The following is a 13,307-nucleotide window of genomic DNA, read 5'->3' on the forward strand; positions in this document are numbered from 1 at the left end:
AGGAGCAGTATTGCCATCATTTTTGATACTGTTGCCCTATCCGATACTTTAGATTGCCGTATATTTATAAATGAAAAACATAAAATTGCCGTGTTGCTTACATCCTGTGCATAAGGTGGAAGCGACGGGTCTGCCCGAAAAACTTAAATTTAATTTGGTTTTTAGCAATTTGTAAAATAATACGACAGCGTAGGCTTAAGGTATTTTTATTGCGACAATGGCAGTATCATCCACACAGGTTTATATAAAAAATTTTTACTTGAAAGGGTCCAGTTTAAGAAATTAGGTCTAGTATCGACTATTCTCACAAATTTTAGTCGATGCTAGAGCTAATTTCTTATACATTTAGTTAGTTCATTGATCCCTTTAATAAAAAAACCATTAGGACGGGAATTGATAAAATCTTTGTAAGCGTTTTGGACTGCCCCATTGGAGTTCAATTTTTTCCCTTGCAAGGAGTTATCCAAATTAAAAAAAATTGTAATCTGTTGGAGCAAGTTCCGGGGAGTACGGTGACATTCCAATTATTGAAGCTTCTCTAATTTGATAGCCGTCTGTCGTGCAGTGTGCGTTGGCACAATAGCCTTCAATTCTTCATAATCAACTTTGGTCTCCTGCCGTCCACGGGTCTTGTTCTGTAGGTTAAAAGTTCCAGAACGAAAATGGAACCGAAAACGCACTGTGTTTTCTTTTGCGACACCGCCGCTATATACATTATTAATCCTTGGAGCCGTTTCTGCAGCACTGGTGCCACGATGGAACTCGTATTTTCAAGATATTCCCTAAACTTGAGAAGAGTTTATTTACTGGCAGCCTTTGCTACAACTACAACTGCGCCCTACTCAAGTGCCAAGAGAGCTTTGTCGGACTGTATAAATAATGTACTCTGTGGATAGGTGGTTGATTGATGGTTGTCACACTGTCAATCATAGATTTTTTTTTTTTTTTCTCTCGTCTGGCTTTACACTGATTAGCCAATGTCAAGTGTGTAGTTATTTACAAGTTAGGAAAACTATATGTATAAGTATGGACTTCGTTTGTGCTGGCGCCCGCCGACATACACGCGGCGCCCCTTTAGGGCGCTTCTCAGTCAGTTCCTCGGTCAGTTCCACCACCAATAAACACCAGCGGGACACAAAAACCGGCCACTTCTAACAAAAAAACACTCCAAAAAGTCACAACACGCGCGCCAACAAACGCCACCACAGACAAAGTCAATCATAGACTATGGACATGTTTTATTATGTGTTTTATTGGTCTGTGATCATAGATTATACGTAATAGCTGTCAATATGTCATGGTCAAAACCATGTCAAAACAATATCTTAATTTTAAATTGTTTAAGTTTTATTGTAATATTTTCAACTTAAAAAAAAAAAAAAAAACTTAATTTTATGTGTGTTGACCGTGTTGTGTTATTTAAATAATATTATATTATGTTATGCTAACAAATATTTAAACCCTAACTAGGTATTACAGAAAAGTAAATTGGCTGGCACATTTTTATCGACCGCTTGGATGAAGGATTATAATCGACCGAATCTCCTACGCGCCTCCCTAGCTACTCGACATTGGCGAAGTGCATCACAGAGTACATTGAAGTTGGCACTACCCTGCCACGGTTTTATTGGGTTTTATTATCGTGGTTTTAAACTATTTCTGGGACTTCGTTTGCGATGGCGTTTGCTGGCGCGCGTGCTGTGCTTGTTTGGAGTGTTTTTTTTTGTTAAGAGTGGCTGGTTTTTGTGTTAGTTGGTGTTTTTTGGTGGTGGAACTGACTGGGAAGCACTCTAAAGGGGCGCCGCGCGTGTGTCGGCGGGCGCCGGCGCAGACGGAGTCCATACTTGTATAAATTCAATAACTTGAAAATATCACAAACTTGACATTGGCAAATCAGAGTAAAGCCAGATTTAAAGAAAAAAAAAAAAAAAAACTATTTCTGTGCTATCTCTATGCGCTAACCGCCTTTTTCCATGTCATTGTCAACCGATAGAAATAGCGAGCGGCGCGTAAGACTTGATCGTTAGTGGTACGATCTCGACTGTGTTCTCGGATCAAGGAAGATTATTTTCTTGGTAAGTCACCCTCTAATGTATATATTATTTGCCTGTAATTGTGTCGTAGCGGCGACGCGATAGGTAACCTCGCCACCCCAATTTGGGCTCGGGTTGCAGGGTCGAGATCTGGGTGAGTGCACTGAGTTGCCAAGGTGGTTATGGGCAGGAATGTAGGGGTCGTGGAACTCCTAACAGGACCATTGAGGGGTCCACTCAGTGTTCAGTAGGTAGCAGCAGAGCAAGAAGGGCTCGTTGCCGATACCAGTTAATTGGGCTCTCTTGGGTAAACTATTATTACTGTTCTGGCGCCGCAAAAAAGTGATCACAGTGTATTTAATTAAGGGTATCCATGAACAATGTAACACTTTCTATCCATTCCTTGAAGTGTGATAAATTTAGCACAGTCAATGGCAAAGTTTTCTGTTGCCTTTCTCCCCAAGCAAAAATTCCGAAAACAGTAAAATCCTTTGAGTCTACAATGACAGCTCCGTGTCCTGTAAAAAAGTAAGACCACCTTGTGATAGAAATAAGTATACTTAACACATTACAGCTTGACATGAGACTGCTGCGAGGGAGAAATGTGTCAGTTATGTGGAACACCTTGCCTTTTATGTTCATTGTCATTCGTCTTAACCATTCTTGGGCTGCATAAACAGTAATGCATTCTGTTACTTACCTAAAGTAATGTCAATTTTCTTCTTCAATACAATACAAAATTCGTATGTCCTCAGTTCTCTAATTGAAACAACATACGATGTACAGTTTTCCATTGCCATGGATTGAACATTATGAACCTCTATTTTGTCTTTTCCCCCTGAAAAAGGGTGAGTCTTAAATAAATTTTAGACTATTCCAAAATATATGTTTCTATCTATTTAGTTTGTTCATAGTATGTACCTACATAGTTAAAAATCCAGGTTGGATTTGGTTAGGTAATGTAATACAAAGAATAATAACCTTTAGAACCATGATCCCAACTTATAATTATCATTTTTTTCTTCTCTATATCACCATTGTAAAAGTTATCAATGTGTATTTTAGGAGCTGAAAGTCAATGATTACTTAAATTTATGCTTAGTACAAAAAATTGAAAACGGTGTTAAGGTTGTTGTTTAGTTTTTTTGTTTGAAAGGTCGTTTGATCCAGAGTGTTCTTAGCTATAATCCAAGAAAATCGGTGCAGCCGTTTGAAAGTTATCAGTTATCTTTTCTAGTTTTCATATAGAGGTTTTTCTGTCGGGGTTTTTTAAATTTTGAGTTATTGCTGCAGTCTCCAACATTGCTCGGATTACTATCTTAAAGGTACTTACTTTTGTATCTCTGTATTTTTGGAACTGGATTGTGCTGAACCAGTCCTACATTATCTGCAAATGTGTCTCTATTGAAATGTGGATGGATGATGCTCCTTATGATTTTAATTCCTGTAACAAATTCATACTTAGTTTTAGTGTAAAATCTTTATATTTTAGGTCTATAGTTCTTTGTGTTTGCTCTGATTTTCTAAGTTTTCGGAAAACCCCAACTGCACTTTGCATTGCATCTGCATCTTTTTCAGCCGCACATCAAATCAAATTAATTAAACCAATTTTAGACTCAGTATGGTATAGCAAACATATAAAATATTGAAAAACTTGTATACCTTGAATATCATAAGGATACTTGATTTTCCAATCATATAACAGGTTGGATAAATCTGGGTCAGCTCGCATAGCCACACAATGTCCTGCACTGACTGACCATTCTTGAGTTAAGAGGAGGGTATTACAAATATTTCTTGTTGGTGTTACATTTACATAATATAATAATCCAACTGGGAATCTGTGTAACCCATAGTCTGTAATTGTAATAATGGAGGTTTGGTTGTACAGTGTGGCTAATTTGCTGTTTACAATTTGTAAACTTTTTGTTTTATTCGCTACTAAATAATGCCCGCGATTTCGTTCACGTGGATTAAAATGGCCTATGTGTTAATCCAGTGTATAATCTACCTTCATTACGAAGGGCCAAAACCGTCCAGCTGTAGTTAACGTGAAAGAGTAATAAACATACACACACATACATCAAACTTTCGGCTTTGTAATATTAAGTGTGATAGCACACGCTTCACCACAATCCCACCTGATGAAAAGCAAGATCCTATGCCCAACATTATTATTTTATTTTTTATTTATTTACAGACTTAACAAAAAGTTAACATTTTACAGTAGGCCAAACCACACAAACTGAGACTGGTGTTTGCAATTTGCAGTCCAAATAGACCATAGTCTGTGCTAGGGCTGACAAAAATCATCAGCCTTTCATCATTATTATGTTCAACCCTTTGCCGGCCCATTACTGAGGACAAGTTTCTCAAAATGAGAAGGGCTTAGGTCATAGTCCGCTACGCCGGACAGGTACGGATTGGCAGACTTCACACACCATTGAAAACATTATGGAGAACTCTCACGTATGCAGGTTTCCACACGATGGTTTTCTTCACCGTTAAAGCAACCAAAGAGCTAAAGTTGCGTGCCAAGGACCGTTTTGACCACTCGGCTCTTCCAACGTACCAGTTGGTAACAAGGCGCGCCGTGTGTCAAAAACACTATGAGCACTATGATCAACTACTAGTATATGTATCAAATATATTATTAGTAATACTATTATAATGACAATAGTTAACAATAAATGGACTAGAATGCACTTTTCCCCTCTAGTAAATTTCGGATGAGTTACTGGTTTCATTTTCAAAATTTTGAAAAACAGACCTACTAGATTTTAATATTTAAGTCAATATAAAGCTTATTACTATAGGGGAACCAATTGAAAGTTAGTTACTCAAAATTAATCCAATTTGTATAGAGTTAGTTGTAGATATTCTGTAAGTGATAGTCCGGTGGTTAAGATTAAACAATTAAATGTCACTTGCTTTAATGTTGAAGGAAAACATTGTGAGGAACCTTGCATGGCTGAGAGTTAATCAGAATCACAATCATATTTATTTTGCAAATAAAATAATGTTCTCAAAGTTGCGTGAAGTCGACAATCCACACTGGTTCAGCGTGGCAGATTACTACTATGACCCTTCTGATTTTAGAGGAGACCCATACTCAGTAGTGGGCTGGCGATGGGTTGATCACGATGATGATTCAAGATTACCCTTGAAGTTCAAATTACAAGATAAAAATATTGACAGAAGCTTTTACATAACTATAACACATCTTTTTACAGATAACTCATCTGTGCCGCAAGATTGTTGACTGTTGAAGAAAGAAGCACACGATTTATCAATAGATATCATTTTTTTGGTGTCTGACAAAACATTTGTAGAATTATATTTGTCAAGCGTGTTGTCTGTGAAGAAGGATACTGAGGGAACAGTCTTTTGATCAAATCTCTTTGACATAAGGCCCTATAAGATCCTGTATAGCCTTTAAAGATATGAAAAATACTACAGATACTGAAGATTTGATTAAAAATTGCACACGTTGTAAAAAAATAAGTGTAACAAAGAAAATTTTTCACCACCCAATAGGTGAAAAATTTAAAATAAAATTTATTTAAAAAAATCAAAACAATAGAATTAATTCCTTACTTTTACTTCCAGCTGACAAAATATATATATATAAAATGGATATAGGGAAAACCTTCGGGCGCCAGCCAGCTGGATAGAAATCTCCACAGATAGACTTGCCGAGGCCTGGACTTTTAATCGCAAGTCAGAGATTCGGTCCACCTAGCCGTGCTCTCTATTCCGGGACGCCAAATGTCCTCAAGAAATAAATATTGGTGAATAAAAATCAAAGAATTTAAAATTTATTATTATTAATTAATTTATTAAATTTCTAAAGTTTTATACAAATTTTATTTATTAAAGAGGAAAAAAAAATATGACAATTTATAATAGGTATCGCCCCTTTGTTCTTGTCTTAATTTTATATGTCATATATATAGATACAATGATCAAAAATAAACAAACTTATAGTACCTGGGCCACATGGCCACACTCTAGGTTATAAAAAAAATAAAGTCCAAATTATCACAAAATTTGTTAAAATAGAGAATAAGCTAGGCACATGTCGAATATCTAACTAATTCCACAGGCCGAAAACTGCATTCCATCACACCAATTCCGGGATGGAATCCGATATAAAACGTAACATGTACGATCCAAAATGAAATTTACGGGAAAATCCTCATGATAAATGCTCAAATGAGGCGTTAAATGATAACAATCTAGGATCAACGATCTAGAGACGAAAATCTAGGATCAACGATCTAGGATCAACGATCTAGGATCAACGGAGATCTAGGATCAACGGCTGTAACAAGGAAATGTTAGGTTAAAATTTTCATTCATTTTCTTGTTGGAAAATTCAATGTTCTAATGGCGAAATTGGGTAGAAAAATGAACACTTACCGCTAAAAGCGCCGTGTCCTACCACTCTATAGCCCTCTGGCCCATAAATATGTATTATACTTATTTAGTTTAACTTTCACATTTTTAAAAATTAATAATTGACGAGCAAATGTTTGCGTGTCTATGTAGGAAGAAAAAGTGAACCTTCAAAATGGCCACCGAAAGATGCCAACTTCATTCGGTAAACGAGCTGTCAAAAATGTTACTAGTTTTTTTTTTCCAATATGAAAGAAGGTTTGACAGATCGTTGAATTACATTCCCAAACGTCACGCCTTAGAAACGTCATGGTGAAGTTTGGGACACTGACATATGACGTATAAAAGGTCTACTAACAGATTTCAGGTTATGTTAATAAAAATATGCGATCTAAATAAAGGATGTAACGGGACCGCTAAGGTACACGTTACAATTTCCCCTTTCTAGAGAAAAGAAAAAAAACCTTTTTTTTTTCTTTACCCTAAACAATTCTATAAGACAAAACAAAGGGAACTACCAAACAAAAGGAAAGTTAAATATCTAAATTTATGTAAGCCAAAACAACCAAATAATCATTAATAAATACAGATTGAGAAGCAATCCATTAAAACAAAATTCCTAAACTAGATTTGCATAGTATTGGTATACTACTGTCCAAGACACTAGCATCAACGCTGTGAAATGGCAAACCAAACTAGCGAAGAAGGGAAGAAAACTTTCTAAAGAGTGTGTGATTAGGATTGGTATACTACTGACCAAGACACTAAGCATCAACGCCGTGAAATGGCAAACCAACCTAACACAACATAAGCCAAAATAAAAAGAGTCTAGAGTTAGTATGCAACTGATCAATCCACTGAGGCACCCTCGCCGCGTATTGACGAACTAACCTAGCTAAGGGGTTTTCGGAATGGTATGCAACCGAACAAAGCACTCAGGCACCCTCGCCGCGCATTGTCGAACCATCCAAAATAAAGATGCGCTACAAAAGAGCAACACCTAAAACATCGTCCTGCCTAAAGCAAGGACCTAGCGAACATGTCCACATGTGTGAGACAAGGCCAAGGATGAGTACTAAAGACCCACATAGAAAAAAATATAAACATCTACTTGCCGATAAAACAGACACAAGCAGGAGGATAACATGGAGCATGTGCCAACCATGATCCCACAAAAGATCTGTACATATTTACAAAACTACCTGACTGACTATAGCAGAACAAGCAGGAGGATAATACGGGGCATGTGCTAAACCGTAATCCCTTAAAAGAAAACTATACATATTTACAATAAAATTAGGTAATACGGTGCAAACAAAGGCAAAGCCGCAACCAAAAATGAGTTCTTCAAGAGCCTGGTAAAACGAAGCAACTGCATAACCGCTACCAAAAGATCTCTTATAAACAGAACTATAAAATCAAAAATATACAATATATACAAAAAAAAAGGAGGTGATGCGGAGCAACTGCATAGCCGCAACCTACAAATCGGTAGGACTGACAAAGGAGCCAAAAATCCTACACAAAATAATAATGAGTCCTTATTGTGTTAGCTTCTGCTAGATTCTTTTCCTGTTAAAATTAATTTTAAGTTTTAATTTTGTCAAATTTTAAGAATATCTTTTATATGGTATCTACCTGTACTATTTTTTTCCAAATCTTTTAATAAATATACATTATCTGAAATTTTCTTTATTATTTTACATTTAACAAATTTAGGGGCTAATTTTGCGGAAAAGAAAGAAGCAGCATTGGATTGCACAAAGTTGCGCCTCCAAACTGTGTCTCCAACACAATAAGAAATGCTTTTTCTTCCTTCATTGTAGTATTTGGCATTTCGTCTATATGACTTGGCCAGATTACTAACAGTTTTATCAAAAATATTACTCAAAGTAAGAAGTGCGTCCGAATAATCTGAACGACTACCAATAGTTAACTCTGAAGGGTCAGAGATAGAATAAAATTTATGTAAGGATCCATCAAGGAAAACTTCCCTACCAAACATAAGAAAATTAGGTGTGTATCCTGTAACTAAATTAATAGTGCCATTAATAGCTGCCTGAACATGGGGTAAATATTTAGACCACGTTCTATGGTCACTTTCAACATAGCATGCTAAGCAAGTCTCAATAGTTTTGTTAAAGCGTTCTACTGGATTATTCTGAGGGGTATATAAAGTGTTATAAAATACTTTTGGAATATTATATTCTTTAGCAAAACATTTAAAAGCTTTGGATGTCATCTGGACACCATTGTCAACGATGCAAATTTTTGGGACACCGTATTTTAAGAAGACTTCTTTTTGTAGTAAGTTTATTATGGTCCTTGTAGTTGCTCTACGCATGGGTAAGATCCAACAGAATTTTGAAAAAACATCTACCACCGTAAGTATATAAACACATCCAGAATAAGATTTTGGCAATGGACCTACAATATCGATGGACAGCATTGTCATAGGGCGATCGACCAACTTAGGATTAGACATAAGACCTAAAGGAGCTGAAGGGGAATGTTTATATGCTTTGCATTTATCGCATCTATTTATATAATCTTTAACATCTTTAAACATTTTAGGCCAAAAGTAATGCATTCGCAATTTGCCAATAGTTTTATGTATACCAAAATGACCAGAATTCAAATCATCATGATTATTTCTAATAGTTTCCAAAATGTTTTCTCTAGGTATTACTATTTTCCAAGCTAAATTTCTATTCAAAAGGGATTTAGACTTTACATATTTATATAAGGTATCGTTATCTACTTTATAGGTTTTAAATTTAGAAGGATGTTTCTGACATTCTACAAAAATTTTAGAATACCATGGATCATGGATATCCTCTGGACATGATACAATTTCAGCAATTTCTATACGAGATAAAGCATCAGGGACTGTATGACTACTACCTTTTTTATGAATAATATTAAATTTATACTGTGACAAACGAGTGGACCATCTAGCTAACCTACCAGAGGGGTTAGTTAAATTCATCAACCATTTTAAACTAGCATGATCAGTGACTACTGTAAATTCAGTACCTTCTACGTAGGGTCGAAAATGTTCTATGGACAACAAAACAGCTAAAAGTTCTCTTTCAGTAACACTATAATTCTGCTCAGCTTTAGACAATAATTTAGAAAAGTAAGCAATAGGATGTTGTTGACCTGAGTCATCATCTTGCATCAAGACGCTACCAATTGCATAACCACTGGCATCACAATGTATAGAAAAGGGTTTTTCAAAGTTAGGGCATTGTAAAACTGGGGCGGTCACTAAAGCATTTTTAAGATAATCGAAAGACTTTTGTGCATCATCATTCCAAGTAAAGGTAGTTTTAACATTTCTTTTACTGCTAGTCAATTTAGTCAAAGGAGCTACATAGTGAGAAAAGTTTGGAATAAATTTCCTATAGTAAGAACACATACCAATAAAACTTCTAACATTTTTAATAGACTTAGGTTGAGGATAATTTTTAATTATTTCTAATTTTTCAGGATCAGTATGTAAACCATCTTTATCTACAATATATCCAAGATATTTAAGTTTTTCTTTGCAAAATTCAGATTTACTTAGGTTAATTGTAAGTCCAGAATCTTTTAATCTTTGATATACTTTATCCAACAATGCTAAATGACTTTCAAAATCTTTTGAAACTAAAATAATATCATCTAGATAACAGAAAAGTTTGTTATCAAACTCTGGTCCAAACAAACGATCAGAAAGTCTTTGTAATTCGGCGGGCGCATTTGTCACACCAAATGGCATCCTAACGAATTCAAATAGACCACGACCTGGGACTACAAACGCTGTCTTTTCTCTAGAAGATTCTTCTAACATAATTTGATAAAAAGCCTTAGAGAGATCAATAGAGCTAAGGAATTTAGCATCCCTAAGGTTTACTAATATTCTAGAAATATAAGGTAAAGGGTAAGAATCTCGAACAGTTACAGAATTCAACTTCCTGGAATCTAAACAAACTCTAAGACTACCATCTTTTTTAGTCACCATAACCAACGGACTACTCCATGGCGATCTAGAGGGTTGAATAATACCTTCCGCTAACATTTTATCGATTTCTGAATTTAAAGCTTTTAATTTAGCAGGACTTAATGAATAATAACGTTGTTTAATAGGTTCACCAAAAGTTACAATTTTATGTTGGACTAAATCTGTTTTTCCCAAACCTTTTTGTTCATAAGAAATATTTTCAAAGGATTGAGTTACTTTATTTAATCTAAGTTTCTCTTCGACAGATAGACTAGACGCTGGGGTAATTGATGAAATTTCAAAAGGGGAATCATTCTCTATACAATTAATAATAGAAATTTCCTTTTTCAATTTGGACAAAATGTCAAAGTTAATCCAAAAATCAATGCCAAGAATGACGTCACTGGTAAATGAAGGAATGACTGCAAACTTACACTGCCTGATTCTTTTAGCACACCTGATGGGCAATTCCATGCAACCGATTACTTTTTGGTGCTTTCCATCAGCTGTAGCAGCAGAGAAGGATGAAGGTGTCATGTCAAATCCCATTTTTTGAAATAATAAGTGAGAGTTATTACCTAAAACACTTATCTGGGCTCCACTGTCCATTAAGCCTAGGAATTCTCTACCTCTCACAGAGAATGCTAAGTAAGGGCGATTATCAGAATCCTTAAATTGCAATAGGGAAGCTACTTGCATCATTAAATTACAATTATTACTATTTACATGTAGTGGGTTTTTAGAAAAATATTCAAAGTCTTCTGTCGTCGTGCACCTGTCATTTTCTGAAGAAAACCGGCCACGGCGACGCCTATTTAGTTTTTTGGCTCCGTTTCTAACAAAGAAATGGCCTTTTTAGGTGGGTGGCATTTTGGGCAATCTTTTGTGGTCACATCCGGGTATTTGCATTGGAAGCAAAGCTTTCCAGGGTAAACAGGACAATTCAAAAATATGTGATCACTACCGTTACATTTTTTGCATATAATTTTCTGATTTTGAAAAACATTGGGTTTAATTTTTGAATTACTGCCAGACGGTACACTAATTTCCTTTTTTATGCTTGTCGTAGGGGTATTATAATCATGAGAAGATTTTAAACTAGTTTTATATGACTCAATTTCTTTTCCCAATTGAATTAATTCATTCAATGATAAAATTCCTCGTCCAATTAAGTGGTAAGAGTACTGAGGAAGCATGTTATGTTTAACAATGTCCAACAAAGTTGTTTCTAGTAAAGGGTTTTGCAATTTGGCAGACATGTCCATCAACTCTACTATAAACTCTGATAAACTTTCAGATTGTTTCTGTCTACGGGTCCTAATTTGATATTCTAATTGATAATTGAAATCTCTGGGGGTAAAGTGATCTAAAAACTCTAATTTAAAATGAGACCAGTTATTTAAGTATGGTTTTCTGGCACGAAACCATTTAAGAGCAACATCAGTCAATAGAACTGGTAATGCTGAGAGACATTGTTCATCTGTAAAACCTTTCACCGGTTTTAACTCTTCGATGCGGGTTAAAAATTCTATCGGGCAGGTCTTTCCGTTAAATGTTAAGTTAAGCTTCGAGAAGTCAAAACGCTTGTTCACATAGTAATTACTCACAGTTTGATGAGACAAGTGGCTATGATCGTTCCTAGACATGGTCGGTGTATCATGATCTAAAGTTATCATGTGGTCGGGGTCAACGGACACATTTTCAGGTTTATCATCCATTTTTGCTGATATTGTATATAACAAAAATGTATATAAGCCTCAAAATAAACTACGCTTATTAACTTATTGCGAGCACACTTAAATTAGCTATGCTAAAACAAACATCTTAGTATCTAGGCATACAATAAAAAAAATAAGTTACAAGAATACAATACACCTTAAAATATTACAAAAAATACAAATTAAGACAAGAACGAGAACAATTAAAATATTTATTCACTAATACTATGAGAATCAACACAACTAGGTTCCCAAATAAAAATCAGTCCCTGTTCGGGGCTGCCAATTGTAACAAAGATTATTATTAAAAATTAATTTATTAAATTTCTAAAGTTTTATACAAATTTTATTTATTAAAGAGGAAAAAAAAATATGACAATTTATAATAGGTATCGCCCCTTTGTTCTTGTCTTAATTTTATATGTCATATATATAGATACAATGATCAAAAATAAACAAACTTATAGTACCTGGGCCACATGGCCACACTCTAGGTTATAAAAAAAATAAAGTCCAAATTATCACAAAATTTGTTAAAATAGAGAATAAGCTAGGCACATGTCGAATATCTAACTAATTCCACAGGCCGAAAACTGCATTCCATCACACCAATTCCGGGATGGAATCCGATATAAAACGTAACATGTACGATCCAAAATGAAATTTACGGGAAAATCCTCATGATAAATGCTCAAATGAGGCGTTAAATGATAACGATCTAGGATCAACGATCTAGGATCAACGGAGATCTAGGATCAACGGCTGTAACAAGGAAATGTTAGGTTAAAATTTTCATTCATTTTCTTGTTGGAAAATTCAATGTTCTAATGGCGAAATTGGGTAGAAAAATGAACACTTACCGCTAAAAGCGCCGTGTCCTACCACTCTATAGCCCTCTGGCCCATAAATATGTATTATACTTATTTAGTTTAACTTTCACATTTTTAAAAATTAATAATTGACGAGCAAATGTTTGCGTGTCTATGTAGGAAGAAAAAGTGAACCTTCAAAATGGCCACCGAAAGATGCCAACTTCATTCGGTAAACGAGCTGTCAAAAATGTTACTAGTTTTTTTTTTCCAATATGAAAGAAGGTTTGACAGATCGTTGAATTACATTCCCAAACGTCACGCCTTAGAAACGTCATGGTGAAGTTTGGGACACTGACATATG

The 13,307-nt window shown here is 35.2% G+C and overlaps 1 protein-coding gene across 2 annotated transcripts; it reads right to left on the reverse strand.

Moving 5' to 3' along the window:
- Positions 1–2,372: 2,372 nt before the first annotated feature.
- LOC123880753 (atrial natriuretic peptide-converting enzyme-like) lies at positions 2,373–4,792 on the reverse strand. Of its 2 annotated transcripts, none has more exons than XM_045929052.1 (6): positions 4,606–4,792; positions 3,696–3,890; positions 3,367–3,477; positions 3,015–3,101; positions 2,734–2,871; positions 2,373–2,551 (listed from the first exon to the last, which is right to left on the reverse strand). In XM_045929052.1, exons 1-6 carry the CDS (start codon positions 4,778–4,780, stop codon positions 2,391–2,393), a joined length of 867 nt encoding a protein of 288 aa, XP_045785008.1. In that variant the 5' UTR covers positions 4,781–4,792; the 3' UTR covers positions 2,373–2,390. The 2 variants fall into 2 exon arrangements, with proteins under 2 accessions (XP_045785008.1, XP_045785009.1); XM_045929053.1 differs by having other exon boundaries at positions 4,709–4,762.
- Between the last annotated feature and the right edge of the window lie 8,515 nt (positions 4,793–13,307).

This window comes from Maniola jurtina, chromosome Z, assembly GCF_905333055.1.
Source record: "Maniola jurtina chromosome Z, ilManJurt1.1, whole genome shotgun sequence".
In the NCBI taxonomy this organism is placed as follows: Eukaryota; Metazoa; Arthropoda; class Insecta; order Lepidoptera; family Nymphalidae; genus Maniola; species Maniola jurtina.